The sequence below is a fragment of the Cyprinus carpio genome, chromosome B3, assembly GCF_018340385.1.
Source record: "Cyprinus carpio isolate SPL01 chromosome B3, ASM1834038v1, whole genome shotgun sequence".
In the NCBI taxonomy this organism is placed as follows: domain Eukaryota; kingdom Metazoa; phylum Chordata; class Actinopteri; order Cypriniformes; family Cyprinidae; genus Cyprinus; species Cyprinus carpio.
Window position 1 is genome coordinate 34476583 of NC_056599.1, and position 20065 is coordinate 34496647.

Below are 20065 nucleotides of genomic sequence, written 5' to 3' on the forward strand. Positions count from 1 at the left end.
TACTACATACAGATGTAAATAGGATCCAAAATATTTTTTCTGATCCCTAAACCATTATTAAAGTTCAGTAAATCCATGTGATAACATTGTATTTGCAGTGTAAGTGCTAATGTGTCCTGATACTGTGTCCCACACTTTTGGAAAAATGTGTGCTAAATAGTGTTGAATATTCTCTTTCAGTGTGCTTCAAATCTTAAAAGTATATAAAACTGTATTTGCAGATCATATAATATTATTGAAATAAAAGCCACTTGAGTGTTTTTAAAGAGAGCACACTTTCATGTTTCTTAGTGAAATTCTTTCATCTTTTATTCACTCTCATGTTGTTCAAAATCTATAAGACTTTGGTGAATCTTTGAAACACAAATTAAGATATTTTTACATAAATCTGAGAGGCTGTTGTCTCTCCATTGAAAGTCCAGGTAACCAAAACTTAGAAGATCCAAAAGCGCCATAAAGACATAAAAAAAGGATCAATTTGAATGAATTTATAATTGAATAAAAGGTGAAATTAAGTCTTTTCATTATATAAAAAAAGTGATTCTCTCCACAAGACTTGGATTAAACCATTGAATTCACATGGATTAATTTAAGAAGTCTTTTCAGCTTTTTGGATCGTGGATCTTTTAAGTTCATCTACACATATTACAGTATGTCAGCTTTGCAAACCAATTTGAATGAGTCACTTTGGACCCAGTAACCTGGCTTATGCAAGAGACCACCTCACTTATAGAGCTGACCTTTACAGAACCAAAGATTTGCAGACCAGGATCAAAAAAAAAAAAAAAAAAAAAAAAACCTTTACCTGTGCCTGAGGATTTGCATAAATGAACTGAGCATTGGTTAAGAAAAAAGGTCTTTCCAGTATTGTCTATTAAACCCTGGGTGTTACGGTTAAAGGCACTCGCATTTTGACATTTCAGATCGAAATAAGATCTAAAACCTTCAGTGTTCGGAAATGAATTTTAACGGAGCCCAACCTGTATGAGATTGTGATGCGTTTATTGCTCTTTTTCCATTTTCTGTAGATGAAAGATGTGGGTGGCTGAAACCAGCCCAGAATTCATAATGAAATATCAGAAGCCAGTTTAGCAGCAGGTCTTTGGTGGTTTACACATTCTCTGCTGAAGCATCTGCTCACAAACACCAGCGGCTTTGGATTTGGCAGTTCAAGTATCCCTGGAGGAGAATCCCAGAGAAACTCTCCCAAGTGACAAATGATTTCCTGCAAAGAGGAGGTGCTCTCCTCACAGTCACCTGCTGTGTGTGCGAGTGTGTGTGATCTAGATGATGAGTCACACTAAATTTAACCCTGAAGCCTCATGTTTGGTGTCCCCTAAATTGTTTATTTTATTTTATTTTATTTTATTTTATTTTATTTTATTTTATTTTATTTTATTTTATTTAAGAAATGCCTAAATGAAGAACTGACCATTTTGCACACTTTTTAAAATAGTATTTTTTTTTTTTTTTGGAAATAATATACTTTAAAGAAAAAATTATAATAATATTTTTCCCCCAGACACCTCATTACATGTATTTTACAATTAAATAAAAAACATTAGAGAAAACAAGTTCAACTAATATTAAAATGCAATTAGTTGCACCATTTTCGTGACCATTTTCTTGATATGTTATTTAATTATTACTTTTGTTGTCTGAAATATGGTTAAAGTTCACTGTCACATGTACTGTTTAGCATATATATTAAAAAAATATATATATATTTTAATTTAATTTCTATTGAAACATGTCATGCATTTCTATATTTTTGTAATTACACATTTGTAATGATGAAGTTGCAGTTTAATACATTTAAAACATTAACATTAAATGTAATATAAAATATCACACTACAGTGTAAAATAATCAAGTACTTAATAATCAAGCAAGCATACTTTAAAGCAGACAAAAAACATTATTAAAACATAATGATTTAAAATATACGTTAAATGTTTTAGTTTGACATTATTACAAAGTCGGTCATAAAAGTGTTTGCTCTTTAATTACACATAAGCATCTGTTTTGCATTAAAGGGATACTCCAACCCAAAATGAAAATTTTGTCATTAATCAATTACCCCCATATCGTTCCAAACCCGTAAAAGCTCAGTTCTTCTCCAGAACACAATTTAAGGTATTTTGGATGAAAACCAGGAGGCCTGTGACTGTCCCATAGACTGCCAAGTAAATAACAGTGTCAAGGTCCAGAAGAGGTATGAAAGTCGTCATCAGAATACTCCATCTGCCATCAGACATGCAATCTGGGTTATATCAAGCGACGGGAACACTTTTTTTATAACAAAAATAATGACTTTATTCAACAATTCCTTTCAACAGTCTCCTCTGTGTACGCAGCATACGGTGATATGAAGAGACACAGAGGAGACTGTTGAAAGGAATTGTTGAATAAAGTCATTTTTGTTTTCTTCATATAACCCAGATTGCACGTCTGATGGCAGATGGAGTATTCTGACGACGACTTTCATACCTTTTATGGACCTTACACTGTTATTTACTTGGACGTCTATTGGACAATCTCAGGCCTCCTGGTTTTCATCCAAAATATCTTAAATTGAGTTCTGAAGATGAACTGAGCTTTTACGGGTTTGGAACGATATGGGGGTATGTGATTAATGACAAAATTTTCATTTTGGGGTGGAGTATTCTTTTAATAATATATTTTCTGCAAATATTACATTTTGAATTGCTGTGTATGTTTTTATGTGTTATAATCCACAAGGATGCACTGTTTTATTTCAAATCATTGTCTTGCATGTCATGCTGCAAAAGGGTTAAACGTGTACATGCAAGAAATCCTGAAATTAATGCACAAAATGTAAATGAAATCCACAGAATCACTCAGAGATCTATATTGTATCACAGCAAGTAAATATGAGTTGTTATACATAAAAAAGCAGAGGAATGAAATGTACTCGCAATGCCGAGGTTGATTAGTGCCCTTAAATTTTCCAATGAAACTTGCACCACTGCTTTAGTGTGTAAAAGCTTGTTCTCTCTTCACTTTTAGGTCACTTGGCGTACCTCCAGGTAGAGGAAGCTGTCCTCTGATTGGCCCGTTGCCCTTTGACCTCATCTATACAGACTACCACGGCCTGCAGCAGATGAAACAGCACATGGGCCTTTCCTTTAGACAGCACAGGTCAGTTTGAGCCTCTCTTATAAAAACTGAGCTTCTGAACCTCTGGCTTCTAACCATAAAGACATTTCTTTGTGTAACTTTTTGAAAAGTTACAAAATTTTCATTTTGGCTTTCATAAGGGCTTTAAGCTGCTGTGTCATATGCTTTATAATGGATTTTGAGTCTTTACTGACTTGGTCCTGGCAGCAATCTCACTGTGAGTTCTCAGTCTCTTCCATCAGTGAGTTCAATAATGAATAGAGATGAACTCAGATACATAAAACACTGATGAGTACAGCATAATACTTCAGAAATTTTCTTCATAAATAATGGATAATATTTGTGTCTCATCGCTCACACCAAGACCGCCACATGCATAATGTATTAAAATTATTGGAAGATCAATTAGGGACCATTTCTCATTTGTCAGCTGTAAAATACAGTATGTCTCTGTATTTCAGTCTGGGAGAGAATAAGACTGATTTGTCTTTTGTGTAATAAATCAACCCTGTAGGGTTCAGTCTCATTTTTTATTGCACTGCAGTGTTTACAGCAGTCCAAGTCTGAATGCCATTGCTCTTTCCAAGTGTCACGAAATGAGAAATATAATTTAATAATCATCACATTGCTATTTTCATACAATTACAAAAACTCTATACTTGTGTGCTAAATAAGACACTTAACTGCAATACAATAGAAATATAGATAACATTGTTTCAAACAGAATGTAGCAGAATTTTAGAGTGTTTTTTGACCTACTTAAAAGGACATAAGCATAACTTTAAATGTAATTACAAAATGAATTTGTAAAAAAAAAGTGTACATTGTAATAATATCAAATACATTAAAGTACAATTTAATTTGTTCTGTTTAAAATCAGTACATCTCTTAAGTTTAACTTATCACATTTAATATGCATTATTATATATTATGCATTTTTCAGTTAATTGTAAATAACATTCAGTTAGGTGTCTGAAAACATTACATTCAGTTTGCACTGAAATACATTCTTTTAAATAACATTACATTTAGTCATTTAACAAACGCTTGTATCTAAAGTGATTTACAAATGAGGACAATAGAAGCAATCAAAACCAACAAAAGAGCAAAGATATGTAAGTGCTGTGACAAGTCTCAGTTAGTCCAATACAGGTTGCAAGGTTTTTTATATAGTAAATGAAAAGAAAGCAAGTAGATAGAATAGAAAAAAAGGGGAACGCTAGTGTTAGAGGGTCTTTTTTATGTAAAAATAAAACAAGTCAAAATAATAGAAAAAGAATAGAGAATTCTAGTGTTAGAGGGTCTTTTTTAAAAATAAAAATAAAACAAAAAAAGAATAGAAATAGAAAAGAGAGAATAGAGTGTCAGAGTTAATTAAATTACTTCCATAACAAGTACTCTTTTTAAAAGTATGCTAATGTACAACTTAACATATAGTGTCATATAGTGTGTGATTCCCCTACCCCTCAGGAAATTATGGTATTTTAAAATATTTTCAGATTTTAGGAGTCATGAGGTGTAGTCTGATAATGTGATTACTAAGAATATCTACTGTATATTCGGTCATATATCATTGCATATTTAATCCCATTACTGAGATTGATATCTAAAATGGAAACAGATTTAATGACTTCCATTTCACTGTGTTCCTCACACAAAGATATCGCATGGCCTCAGAAGACTTGGAAATTAAAAGCACCACAGCGGTAGTCCATTTGACTTGTGTATTGCTAGTCAAATGATCTACCGCTGTGGTGCTTTTCATTTTGGAGCCTGTCAGCCCCTGGTTACCATTTACTTTCATATTATGAAAAATATAGAGCAGTTTGAACAATCAGCAAAACATCTCCACATGTGTTGCATGGAAAAAAACAAAGCCACAGAGGTTATTGTCTTTAATGGGGAAATTAATGGAAAGCATTCTGCTAATGTGTATAATCACATTTAAAAGACGAACATTGTTTAGTTTGGTGGAATGGGATGTGTGAGCATATAAGCTGGTCTGTGCTTCACCACACAACAACAATAGCAATGGCAACAGCAACAACAAACAACAACAACAACACCAACAAATAAAAAAATAAACACAATTGAGAGTACAGTGATAAAAGCACTTTTGTTTCTCTGTCTAGGTGCCACATTCGTGTGATTGATACCTTCGGCACGGAGCCAGCATACAATAATGAGGAGTATGCCACACTGCATGGATACAGGACCAACTGGGGCTACTGGAACCTCAACTGCAAACAATACATGACCATGTTCCGTAAGTCAATGACCGCTTATTACTGGCTGGAGCTGCATCATGACACGATTGTCTTGTAAGAGCTGCCTCACAGCAGAATTTGGCTTTGGCTCATATTTGAAATTTTGGTATCGCTTTAGATAAGGGAACACGTAATCACTATTAGCTAAGTCTAATTTGCTGTTTATTGATAGAAATTAAGGTAGGTCTTGAGGTAGTTATGTTAAGGTATTGGATAGGGTTAAAGGGTCTTAGAATAGTTTAGTGACACTTATTTTTGTGTGTGTGCCAGATACACACTGCTGTATTAATTTCTATGTAATGTGCTACATAGTAACACAGATACGAAAGTTTGGTTAGACTTAATTTTAAGATTTCCATGTTACAGTGTAATTGTACATTTAAGTGTTGAGGGTAACACTTTATTTTAAGGTGTCCTTGTTATGCATATTACATGTACTTACTATCATAATAACAATTAATTAGCAATATAATTGCATAATTACATGCAAGTAACCCTAATCCTAACCCTAGCCATATAGTAAACGCATGTAGTTAATTGATATTACTCAGTACTTAAATGTATAATTACACTGCAACAAGGACACCTTAAAATAAAGTGTAACTGCCCTGAGGAATATTAATTAACAACATTTAAATCTTACAGGTACTATAGGATTAGTGTTAGGAATAGGGTTTGCTTTATTGGTAGTTGCATATAATTATACAGTTATTAAGTGCATGAAACATGTAACATAGACAGCATGAAATTAAGTGTTACCAAAACTATTGTGTCTACCAAGTATAGTTTAGTTATCTATTTATTATTGGTAGCTTGTACTGTGGCTAACTTCTTTATGAAAGGGCTGAGTATTTTGTAGCTTCTCTGATGCATTTATCAGGCTGTCTTTTAGTAATCACAGCACAGTAAAGGAGAACAGTGAGCAGGACTGGGTGAGTGTTTTGTGTTTGGTAGCAGATGCTATAGGCGCAGAGCATCTGTAAGCAGGAAAAGAGCAGCAGCTGTTGTCAGAGCTGGAGAGTGTTTGTATCTGTGCAGCATGTGCACAAATCTGCATCTCCACACTCCGAGGCACTGCTCCTCATTTCAGTATATTAATACAACACGAGATTGGCCCAGATTCAGAATTTAACAATTTGTTCCCTTTCAGATCGTGAGTGTGAATTTGAATTGTATTGGCCGGACGCCCCACAGGATGACGAATTTGAATTCATATCGGAATGAGAGAAATTCAACATAAATATCTCTATTTTTTTCCTCAAACAATTAGATTGTTTTTACCGTACATGCCTTTATATTCAGCAAACAAACTGAAATGATTCTGTTTGCTGCTTCTCTTTGCAACATGCAAAATGAATGCAATGGTCTCATTGCATTGATCTTGTAAAGTTCTGTATTTATGAAGTTAGAAATACACTTTTTGTTTTCTCTGCAGCACACACTCCTGATAACTCATTCATGGGTTTTGTGACCGAGGAACTAAACCAGACTGAACGATTCAATATAAAGAGGGACAAAGTCAACAACATGGCTGTGGTTTATGGCAAAGAAGCCAGTATGTGGAAGGTAAGAACGCACACAACCAATAACAGCTTGTCAAAGCAGTGCTTTTCCCAATGGTTAACAGAAACAGCAGAATTAGCAGAATTTTGACACTTTTCTACAGTATGTACCACCAGCCTTGCTCAGCATTCAAAAGCACTGTGGCTTCGCTGCTGTAGACTTGCTTTCAGTCTGTGTAACTGTCAGAACATACAGAGATTGATTGCCTGGCTCCTATCATGGCTTGTTGGGCACACTGATTGCGCTAAAGTGGCGTTTGGATGTGCTGACAGCAAATAACATCAGGCTGCTTTAACACGCTTCAAAGAAGGATGAAAGCAAACATTCTGCAGCATCGAGAGAGACAGGCTGTGAACATCGCTGGAGGAAACTGCGCCCACCCGTCCCCCAACAAAATAAATAAATAAATAAATAAACCTTGACAAGAAGCAGACTTTAATCAGAAAGTGTGTTCAAACTGCCGGGCGTTTGGGAGCAGAGATTGCTTTTGATGTGAGTAAAATGTACCCCGGGAGCCGCGAAAAGCTCCTTGTCTTTGAAGAATGAAGTCTCCACGTTTAACCTGACTGTTTTCACTGCCATTTTTAACGTTGTGTTCTTCAGTGCCGTGTTATTGTGTCTCTATGCTGCTTGAGGTGTGAATTGTCGTGTATGTTTTGTTTGACAGGTTGCTATTTAAAAGCTATCTGTGCTATGGAGTCCCTAAACACTGACAGTTCCCTCCGGGCCCAACGGCAGCCCACTCGCTCTCATTGTGCATGTGTCACTCAGCCCAGTGCTACAACTGTGCGCTTAGAGATTGGAAAGACAATCATCGCCCCTTTGTCCGCCGGTTTTCCCCCTTCTAATTTATTTTTTGGTCTCTTGTCGACCGTCTTGGCTCACTTACAGCTCCAAGTCAGAGCGTGACAATCATTTCATCAGTTTATGGGTAAAAAGGGTTCTCACGGTCACTGGAAAACCCGAAAGTACCAAAGACTTATTGCCACTTGACCTGGAAAAGTCTTGGAAATTACTAAAATGCTAAAGTAACTTACAGTAAATATACATCTTTAGTAGTTTAGCTCTAAACCTTTTCTTCTACTTTTCTGAAAACAATTTCTTTTATATATATATATATATAACATGAAAAGCAGCAATCACTGGTCAAAATCATAAATAAAAAGAATCAAACATACAAGCCAAAATTGTTATTTCAGGTCCAACATAAAGCAGCAAATCATAAATAAACAAATACTTTGGTATAAACATAACATAATCTGAAAGTCATGGGAATGCAACTATTATTACTTACTAAAATATATAAAATATAATGAGTGTGAGTCTGTTCATCTTTAAGTATTTGCACTTCTTTTCAAAAGACTGCATCTATTTGTACAGTAAATAAATTTATATTCTGAAATATTATTACTTTTTTCTATTTTAATATATTATTCCAGTATTCAGTGTCACATGATTCTTTAAAAATCTTAAGAAACATTTCTTAATTTTGTCAATGTTGAAAACATTTATGTCGGAGGATTTATTATTATTATTATTATTATTATTATTATTTTAAGATTCTTTGATGAGACGAAAGTTCAGAATACTTAAAACATCAACATTGTAAATGTCTTTTCTGTTGTTTTGATCAATTTAATTTCTTTGGTAAAAAAAAAAATTTAATTAAATAAATAAATAAATTCCTACTGACCCCAAACATTTAAATGGTAATATATGTACAGTTATGATTTTCTAAATGTCTAGGTAGAAGCTCAACTGATGTGTGTGTGTGTGTGTGTGTGTGTGTGTGTGTGTGTGTGTGTGTGTGTGTGTGTGTGTGACACTTTAGTATGACATTAATTGATTGATTGATTGATTGATTGATTGACTGACTGACTGTGACTGTGACTGACTGTGACTGACTGACTGTGTGATTGATTGATTGATTGATTGGTAAACTGACTGACTGACTGACTGACTGACTGACTGTTTAGTATGACATTAATTAATTGATTTATTTATTTATTTATTTATTTATTGGTTATTTAGTTAGATATTAGTTAATATATTTAAGATAATATGTAAGATATTATTAAGATATTACAATCATCCAAAAGTTATGCATTTTACTACCTAATTGTAGCACTTGAGGTTTTGTGTACCATGTTGTTAAATAGCATATGTGTCAAGAAAGGGAGAGTGTCCTTTATTTGCCTAGAAAACAAAGTGAGTCTCTTTTATTTTCTTCTGCTAAGGTTGGTAATCCTCATTCTGCCAAAAAGAGTCAGAAAAGCCCACCCCCAAGACTCTATTATATTCTGGGCTCAGCTCCCTTCTTCAGTGCAAATCTATGGGATTTGTTCACCCAGTTTATCGTACCTAAGCTGAAAATTGTGTGATCACTCAAGTTGCAGGATTTGGGGATTCGGCAGTGTGGCGTGTGTTACACACTGAAGTTTTATACTTAGGACTAGAGGTTTTGAATAACTTAGTAAGCACTAATGAGTTGTTTTACAGCTCAGTGTCAATAAATAGATAGATTGAGGAGCTAGTTTTACATTGCAAACTTTGTAGTATGCCTGCACAAGCAAATGCATGATTTTTATTTTATTTTTAAGAAGAAGATTCGATTTAGATTCTGAAAGCGGTGCTGGAATAAATCATTTAAGTCAACCTGTTTCATATAAATGAACTTGCTGACTCACAAATAAGCTTTAATTTGTTTAATTTAGATTGATTGATTGTTCCAGTTTTCTATAATGATGTTTCATCCTCAGTCCTGTTTAACTAACATTTGCATCCAGAGTTCGATACGGAGATGTCATTAAGGTAGTGCCGCTTTTCCGAAGACAGACAGAAATCTTTAATGCGAACCTTAACGAGGCCCTACATTGATTTTCTGAATGCCACTCCATTGTTTGAAACAGCATGTTGTCTGTTACGCTTATTCTTTTATTGTACATTCATTAATGCAAAGAGGAGAAGCAATTTTGATTTACCCAAGAATGATTCGGTTATAAATGTCCAGAAGATAAACCCTGAACTGTTGCAGTCATTTTGTTTTAAGAACTACTGTATGCTATTTGTTAAAGCATGCATGAGAGAGCAAAGAGAACAAACTGGTTCTTTTGGAAAAGAGCCAAATGTGTTTTTATTCTCAAGAGGAGGCGTTTGTCTCCAAAACTCTTAATGGTGTGATATAAGAAATTAGGTGTTACACTTGCCTGAGGAGATGTATGAATTATTAAAGAAGTAATGATTTAAATTAGTAAATAATTCATACCCCTATTTTACTGCACATCTAGGAGAACTTTCATTATTTTCCAGAGAACATGGTGTGTGATGAGGTGAAAATAGAAACATCAAAAATAGGGATGTCAAACTTCTGGGCAAGGGTCAGATTGGAAAAATGCCACCTGTTAATTCCTTTTTTGTTTTTTGGGTTAAATGCATACAAAAATGGGAAATCTAAATGTCCAGAATCAGCTTTATGCTGATTAAATAACCAATATTAGAGTAAAATAAATTCCTAACACATAATTTAGCGGTTCAGTGCTTCCAAATATACATGTACCTATGAATATTGCTGGGCAATATAAATTAAACAGCAACATTCTTGAGAAAGAAATACTGTATACTACTAACTTGATTCTTAATAAGCCACCACGGAGAAATTGCATGTTTCTCAGTCATCAAATCTGTATTAATGTATGAAATGTAATAATCTCTGAGTGGAGACAATTGTGAAATTGACTTTAGTCATGACTAATTAAAGATGTGAGTTATAAGATGAAGTACTTTCAATATATCTTGCCAGCATAATAAATGGATGCTGATTTGTTTTGGCATTTTTACATTTTACTAATATTCTTATTTGAATCACCTTGTGAGCCAGACTCTTTTACGTGAATAAAACTAGTATTTGTGGTCAATGGCCTTGCTGGTTCTGATGTCATTTAAAATTCGGTGGGTAAATATTTCTTTAAGTCACTACCATTTGTATATTTTTTGTAATCAGAATTGTGCAGCTACTGTGGTCAAATATGCGCAGAAACCATGCAAAAATGCACATGCATATGCACACACAAAGACAGGGAAATGAAGTGTTGTGCTCTGTTGAGCTCTTTATTGAAAGACAACAGGAGTGAATTATTGCTGCAGGGGTTCTGGCTACATCAAGATCAGACTCTTTGTTTTTGTCAAAGGTAAAAGCATTAAACACTTTCCCTGAAATACTAATTTAAAGCTGTACTGGTTCTGCTGTTGCGTTGTAATTGTACGCAGAGGTGAGCAAGTTTCACAGCTCTCATCTGTAGCCTGTGCTTTTGTGTATGCGCTGTCCATGGTGCTGATCTCGAGTCAGACATGAAACTATCCACTCTTTAATGCACAATTTGTATTCATTTCATATACTGGTGGCTAGAAAACTATTCATTTAGCTGGTTGTGAGAAGTCGACAAACTTTCTTTTCTTTTTCCAAAATTATTTCAACTGCATTATGACATAGTAATTACAATTTATGAACTCATAAATAGGGACCTCATATGGGACTCATAAATAGGAGGCATCAAGAGACACACTAGTCTTTCTCATCTGCTTCTTGCCTTCTATACTCCTGCAGGGTGAGGAGAAGCTGCTGACCATCTTACACCGTTACATGGACATCCACGGGACAGTGTACTATGAGGCCCAGCGGCCCCCAGAGGTGCCCGCATTTGTCAGGAACCACGGTTTACTGCCCCAACAGGAGCTACAGCAGCTTCTGAGGAAGGCTAAGGTGCTGTTAGCATGATGGACTTTTACATTTAAGCGATAATGCAGTTAAAGTGACTTTTCAGTGTTTAGTAACTGGCATAATTAATGGTCAGATACATGGTATAAGGATTGAGTGCTGCTTTTGTTCAATGGTTTTGATTGGAAATTTATACATGGTAAAAAAAAAAAATGTATAATGTATTTTCCCCCAGTGATACAGATGTAGACTGTGATATGTTTGCACAATGAAGGTGTTTAATTATGAACATCCAATTTTGGCATACAAATGCACATTAACAGTCTAAAATGGTACTACAAAACCACACTTAGTACACATATAATTCACAAAACTATAACTTTCCCACACAAATGCAGTCAGTTTGACATGTGAATAATATGTAATCATGTAATGCATAAAAAAGTAACTGTGATTTGAGTATGTGCATATTATCAAATTGCAATTATACTTTTTTTTTTTCGGTATATGATTAAATGTTTTTTGTGTGTTTGTAATATTTTCTAGGACTGTTAAAATATACATTAAGTTAATATATATTTTTTAAAATATTTAATAAATTAATGTGTTAAAAATAGCTCATGCCCCCTGACCTTTATGCAAATTCCATTTTAAGAGATTTTTCTACCAGTAGAGCAATTACTGCTTGTACACTTATACTTTCCCCATCAGATATTCATACATGTTATTAACAGTGTTTTGATTAATGATAATATGTAGTAATTTGATTAAACTTGCTAACAGTCCTGAACATTCATTTTTTTTTCAGCTGTTCTTGTTGTTTTTTTTTTTTTATTATGGTGGTGCCGCTTTTTTGGAGGTAGTAGATGGTTGTGTGTTCCTGCAGCCAAAGTTCAGCCCCCCTCACAGCTCCCTCAACCATGAGTTCTTCAGAGGGAAGCCCACGTCCAGAGAGGTAAGCGCAGTCTGCTCACTGTATCCATCCTCAATTCAAAGAGTGGCCATTATGCAAAAAAAAAGTCAAAGAAAGTCAAACAACTTTAATTAGTCCAACTTATTTATTTATTTATTTATTTGTTTATTACAAAATATAATTGTATTATATCATTCATTTTGATTTTCTTTAAAATATGTGTTTATTCCTGATATTTATTTCTGGACACGTTTCTCCAAACTAAAAGTTTAGAACTCCTAAAAGCCATCTATACAATCTATTCACTTCTGAATGGCACACAGTTCTGCTGTTCATATAATCGTGCTTTTCAGATCTTCAAAGCTGTGAACTGTGAAAATGAACTGGAGCTGATGAACCGGTGAAGTGCACTCATGATAGATAGCACGCATGTGTTCTTCTTCTCATCAGGTGTCATCTCAGCACCCATACACTGAACAGTACATCGGCAAACCCCACGTCATAACAGTAGACTTCAACAACTCTCAAGAATTCGAGACAGCTGTTCAAGATATTCTCAAAGAGAAGGTAAACTAGTTTTCTTTGTTACAGTTCTGTTGCAGTCAGTGTAACACAGGCTGTTGCGTGGATATATATAGATATGTGGAATGTCCATGTTTATTGATTGATTGATTGATTGATTGTCTTGCAATGTATATACAGTCACCCAGAAATGTCTAATTGTTGGAAGAGAAAGAGTTAGAGATGCTTTCAACTTTAATTGTATAAATCTCTTATGGGTGCCAATTAATCACCATAACTTTACCATGCGGTGTTTTTAAGTTGGTTTAGTATTCATTTCTGACTTTGGTTGGCTTCTCTGAGCAGAAATGTCCCGTAGTTATGGGAACCCATACAGTACCTTTCAAAAGTTTGAAATTGCTATGAAGGTTTTTTTTGTTTGTTTGTTTTTTTTCATCAACAGTGCAAAAATTGGGTAAGTAAACAAAGACGGAAACATGTTTTTGAATGTAGAGAACAAAGGTTTTCAGTTGTAGAGATGCACAAAATATCAGTCAGTCTCATTTTGGTTTGAGTTTCGACATTTCAGTGATTCGTCATCAAATTATAATCTTTGTCAGTGCTTTCAAAAATGGTCAGCAGCAAACAAAATCATATTATTAGCAATTTGTGTACACTGTGATAATATGTTTGTTCCCTCAAAAGACCTGCTGGAAATAATTTTGCTGTGTGTTGCTTAAATAAAAAAATTAAATAATTATAATTAAAAAATATATATATATATATACCAACTCTAGCCTTGCCAGGTAAATTTGTCTATTCAGTCAAGGAATAGTTCACAAATGCCAAATAATAATAAAAAAAAATGTGTTTGTTGCATAAGTTGAAGTTTGTTGCAAAAATATCTCAAGTTTCTGCCTGTGTCTTTTGTCATTTGTCCGTTTGCACAGGTGGAGCCCTTTATACCGTATGAGTACACTTGTGAGGGCATGCTGGAGAGAGTGAACGCTTACATTCAACATCAGGTACGTAGGCATTTCAAGCACAATACTATTGAAGAACAAATATAAACAGATAGTTAAGGAGAAATTGATCTATTAAAGTTTCCATTTGCCTTAATGTCATTTGCTAACAACTTCCAGAAATATCCAGAAATACACAATTTGAATTCTGTCATATTTAATAATGGATTATCAGTTCTGGTCTATTTTTTGAGCCAATTACACAAGCCAAAAATGTCATGTGACTAATCACTCTGGAGCCACAGAAACCTGAATTGATGAGAAAAACAAGCCCAACAACATGCAGAGATAGACTCTGTGAAAAGTATTTCAATCAGCAGGGTTGCCAGGTACCAGAAAAGAAATTCCACCCCAAAGTCAACTCAAAACTCACCCAAAGGGAATAAAAAATAAGCCTTTTTTATCCTCTCCTATTTAATTGACAGCTGCAGGATTCCCATAAGATAAATGTTTCAAATATATCTGTCACAATGTAATAAACTGACATGGCCATCCATATCAAGTCAAATTTAGGCTATATATAGTGCTTTTCACAATGCAGATCATTTTAAAGCAGATTTAGAAAATGGTGATGTTAATGCTTATTATTAAAGACATATACAGTATTTGTATGCCTTATATATGCATTTAGCATATTATAGTTGTAGCAGATTATTATTATTATTTTATCTGATAAGAATTTTTTTGCCTTAAAATGTGTATTTTGAGTGCACTTCCCCCCAATTCTTTTAACACACTGTACTGTAGAATGCACACATCTTAATACAATAAATGAAAAACTATTTTCTGATCTCAGTCAAGACTTTTCACATCCTCTTGTTTTGTCTGCACACAAGCTTCAATGTACAATCAATTTACAATGTCAATCTCAATTAGCCTGCTAGTGGGCAAAACTCTCATAACTTCTAGATTGTTCAGGTATTCCTGAACACAGGATCAACACAGATTAGTAAAAGGATGTATTTTTTTTCATATAGATAGAAGAGAAGGTTTTTGGCAGCTGTGGTACATTATATAAGTAGCCCAAAAAAAAGGCAACCCTGCATTTTCAAAATAAGCTTAATTGTTTGGGAAAACTGCGACCCTGGCAACACTGTCATGCAGGGACCTTTAATATTCACACTTCTCTTTTTGCTGTATAATATTTAGGACAGATAGTGTGTGAATTGAGAGCGGTGCAAGTCTATGATCTTTGTTACACACACATGCACACGTAGACAAAAATGTAAGAGAATAAGTGTAAGCATATTTTTGCTTATGATGTATATGCTGAGCATGCAAGTCAGTTGCCTCGAGGATTGAATGTGAGCACATAAAGTGAAACGCACACCTTTGAGAACCTGAACATGCTGAATGCTTTGTTCCACACCTTCAACACTCACTCCCACCTTTTTGAGCTCAAACTCGAAAATAACATCCAGAAACTAAAACGACTCCTTTGAATTACAGGCATAATTGTGTCTCCTTTAAAGAAGACCCTTAGGAGTATTCATTTTTATTAGTTAATTCAACAATAGTTAATTAAAGGGGGAAATGTTAAATAGAGGTTAAAAAGAAATAATGATTATTGTAAATGCGATCCATTTATTGCCATATGACACTGTTAAAAGTATATGATACAGCTTTTTTGAGGTAAGCAAGCACCAAGAAAGATAATTATAAAGATAACTATATTAGCATCTAAACCAATGCATGATAACATTTGGTGTATAAGAAGTGCACACTGCTGTTTTGTCAACTGTGACAATGTGTGGAAATGCCTTATGTCTGGTTAGTATTAAAAGCCTTTCTATTGTTAGTTTTATTTTATTTTATTTTTCAACAAAATAATGGGAATGTAATATTAAATTAAAAAGAAACAAACAAAAATTACATTATGTTAATTATCAAGAAAATGTCAGTCCAATTTTTAATGGTCCTAAAAATATGCCTCATTTGCGGTTTCATTTCATCTTTTTTTTTTGACTTAAACATGCTATTGTGAGAATTTATCCTGACTAAATTGATAGTGTGTGAACCATGTCAAAATTGTTGTAAAATAGCAGTTTACATTATTTAAAGGTGCTGTATGTTAGTTTTTGACTCTGCTGAAGCATAAAAATTTCATAATATATTTGCAGATATTTAAGAAACATGCTAAGTTAACATACTTGTTTATCTGAAAAACAATGCTACAGTCAGTTATTCTTCTTTGAAAATGTACGTTCCGGGCCGGAATGTCTGTCTTTGTTTGGGTCTGTGTAACCCACCCACTGCCAGTTTACCCAATTGTATTTCGGCACCCCGGGTTGCCAGTTGGCGAAAAACACAGCCTATTACATTTCATTCATCGTCATATGTGCTCATTCCTGTTGGTGTCGTCAATCTGGCAATCTGCGTATGCATTAAGTATGAGGAGGAGGGGCCAGGTGAAAAAAACACTCTCCAATATTTTGAATTTGGACTGCAATACCTAGTTCAACCACTAGTTGTCAATTCTACATATAGCACCTTTAAATTCTCTATCAGTGACAAGTTACTATAAGGCTCTCTTACAAAGATGTTTTCAGTCATAGTCACATTCAATGTGTGTTTTTGCAGGATTTTTGTCACCACAGCAGTCCATTCCCTACAGCCAATGAATCCAGATCATGGCCTGGGAATCCACCCAGTCCTTTCCTCCAGCTGCCCAACTCCACAGCTTTGATCTGGGCTCCGAACATCACTGCTCCGGCCTGCTGGCCGCCCCTCAGCGCCCTCCGGCTCTTCCTGTCTCCAGAGGCCTCGTCCTGTGTGAAAACCTGCCAGGATGCCGGTCTAATCTGCGAGCCATCTTACTTTCCTTTCATCAACAGTATGGAGGCCTTCAATGGGTAAGAGACAAATGGCATTTCTGGATTGTGTGCATTTTGCCACAAATGTGTTTGTTGTTTTATTTATGTATTTATTCATTAACAGCCATTATTGCAGTTAATATGAAGTTATGACACTCATTTGTTTGGGGACACTTTATGTAAAACCTGTAAATACTGTATGATACATTATAATGCACAATGTAATCCTTGTTTAACATTATAATGTGCACATATTCATATTTACACCTTTAAAAAGTATAATACAGTATAATACATGAAATTAAATGAAATTTACTTTGATATGTGGTCAGTTAATATGAGTTATTCAACAGAAATTATGCATCAATTATGAATTGTCTGTTGGTAGATTTTGACAAATACTTTTGTAAATTGGCCAAGTAGATGAAGGGAATTTTTATTTTTTTATTTTTTGTGCTTTATGTACTCAACAAGTGTATATGTAAAGCCGTGTCCCTTTTGTGTTTTTCATGCACTTTTTTTGCTTCAGATATATATATATATATATATATATATATATATATATATATATATATATATATATGTATATATATATTTATATATTCATGTAACCAAGGCCGCTGTAAAAATGAGCAGTCATTGTTCTCTATTAACTGTGCTGGATTGCATTTTTTTCCCCTTTTCTCATCTGCGGTACCTTGAAACAGATAAATCGTGTGAATGTGTATTTTTCAGGCTAAACGCTCAGTGCGAGTCCTTAGAAGCGGAGAAGAACCACGTGTTTCCAGCCGTACATGTGGACAGGAGAGAGTGTTTCCAGCAAAAGGAGCCGCTGCTGTTCAGTTGCGCTGGAGTCAGCGCCAAACACCAGCGGCTTTGTCCGTGTAGAGACTACCTCTACGGCCAGGTGGCGCTATGCAGGGACTGCCTTTGAGCTTTCACCAGAGACCTCCGGAGATGTCTGTGGTAAACTGAGGCCAGTCCTGGAAGGTCAAACAAGTCCCCAGAACACCGGTCTCAGCAGGTTCATGGGAATTGTTGGACTGAGAAGTGTCCTCACTCTTGGTTACTTTGATCCAAACCTAAACTTTGCCTCCATGTGAGCTAGTGAGGGTAAGTGAGATGGTAACCTGATGTTATGAGGTTTACCATCTATGGAGTCCCTCTGAAAGAGCTCGGCTGGTGGCGGTTTCAAGGGTGGACGACGTGAGCAGGAAGCAAATGCAAAATACTGTTTTGAGTTTGGAGCTCCTTTGTGATGCAGGTCAGACTCTAGAAGCTGTAGCTTTGGGAATGTTGAAAGTGACAGAACTGTACATGAATTTTAAAGTCAACATGAAAGATTATAGAGTGCTGCAGGGATGATGTATTTTCGTAGGCCAGAACCCAGAAACAAGATGCATCAGCAATTCCATCCTGACGTCAATGGGTTTTTTAAACAATTTTTTTTCTGTTAAATACATGATAAAGGTCTGTGTTTAACACAAACTCAAGATAATTTAATTTTTTTGAAAGTTGTTTTATTCAACAACTTAAAATACATCATACCCACTTGTAATTTTCAATAAAAGTGATGCAACCTTCCAGGTTGGCCTACAAAAATACATCATCATTGCAGTGCTTTTTACACAACCCATTTTAATGTGTTATATTTTGGAGAATCTTGAGATCTTAGCAAAAGGCATTATGATTTGATCAAATAAGAGTTTCACAGAAGCATAGGGTGAGACATGATTCCATCCATCAGGATCTGACTGGATTGTGAGAAGTGGCTGTAACATACCAGGATAAAGTCACATAATCATTTTTTGTAAACCAGTTAAGCGCAAACCCTGTGCCACAGCCAAATTAAATAAACTAAATCACACATTCATCTCTAAAGAAAAGTTCAGACCTAATGGATTCAGTTCAGAGTTCAGAAGACTTATGGATCTTATTGTGACAAATAGTGCTGCTATCTATCCAGATGTTCTGCCAGCGCTATACTGAGGTTAACGTTTAGATTAGGTTTAATGATTGACACAGCCAGTAAAATAGTTAAAAACTGCTATAAGGATGTATGATCACACAAATGTGTCAGAGCTGAGTTTGAAGTGGTTTGCAAAGAAATAATTTCCATTTGAAGCACCTCTGGTACAGTATGTATTTTTTGAGGAGGCTTTTTGACTAGATTCACCTGCATTTACTACAACAGTATTCTGAAACAGCCTGAATAATATCTATTTGGCTACTAGTTAACACAAACCCTTTAAGACACATTGATGTAGCTTTGCATTAGAGTTTCAAGAAGGAACATTTTTTGTGATGTATGTTTGTGTAGGAGAAGAAAAAGTAACTTAGGAAATGATGTATTAGTTGTAGTTTCTATGCAACTTTTTTTCTTTATGGTTTCTGTTGGGTACATTTTTTGTATAGGCATTCAATACACTTTTTAAAGGTAACATTACAGATTGGCAATTTATACAATTAAATATAAGTATATTCATTGTTTAAGTTAAAACATGGTGGTTTGTCACAATAATCACTATGCATAAATGCAAAATAGATAAATGGATTTAAAGGGTAAAGGTGAAACATGTCATCCAGTCATAATTTTTTATCACTGAATGCTTTGAATTCACAAAACTAACTCACTCAATCAATCAATCAATCAATCAATCAGAAAGCTTGCAATGTGCTGCCTAACAGACCTCACAGACTTTTGACACCAAACCAATAAAATCTTACTCATGTTGGTATTATTTTGATAATTTGTAACATGTCCATGACAGTTAAACTGAATGCAGAAGAATTCTTGTATCTGAACCTGAAGGGTTAACTAGTACCAGCCTAGGTGGAGCGAGTTATTACATTTTGATGAAAGTTTACAGATAATGTTTTCTTAAGAATAGCATGTACTATAAGACCAGCTGTGCATATTATGTAATTAGGGTCAGTTTTGGTTTCCTGTTGACTTCTAAGTTCATATGGAATAAAATTATCTGCTGTGAAAAAAAAAAAAAAAAACACTCTGCTTGCAGAGAACAGATGTGAAATATTTATGGATTTACTGAAAAATACATTGTGTAAATATGTGCATTTTACATATTTCATATGTACTATTGTTTGTACAAAATAAAATCTACTTTTAA

General features: G+C 34.6%; 1 protein-coding gene across 1 annotated transcript in view; it reads left to right on the forward strand.

The window, feature by feature from the left end:
* LOC109054006 (alpha-1,6-mannosylglycoprotein 6-beta-N-acetylglucosaminyltransferase B-like) overlaps nt 1-19325 on the forward strand; it is a 101056-nt gene extending 81731 nt beyond the window's left edge. The window contains exons 9-17 of the mRNA XM_042720907.1: nt 3031-3162; nt 5274-5407; nt 6844-6974; nt 11575-11730; nt 12494-12640; nt 13049-13165; nt 14050-14124; nt 16702-16973; nt 17670-19325. Of these exons, the coding sequence (XP_042576841.1) occupies nt 3031-3162; nt 5274-5407; nt 6844-6974; nt 11575-11730; nt 12494-12640; nt 13049-13165; nt 14050-14124; nt 16702-16973; nt 17670-17868 (1363 nt within the window). The 3' untranslated portion in view covers nt 17869-19325. The remainder of the gene's footprint in view (nt 1-3030; nt 3163-5273; nt 5408-6843; nt 6975-11574; nt 11731-12493; nt 12641-13048; nt 13166-14049; nt 14125-16701; nt 16974-17669) is intronic.
* Nucleotides 19326-20065: the final 740 nt, after the last annotated feature.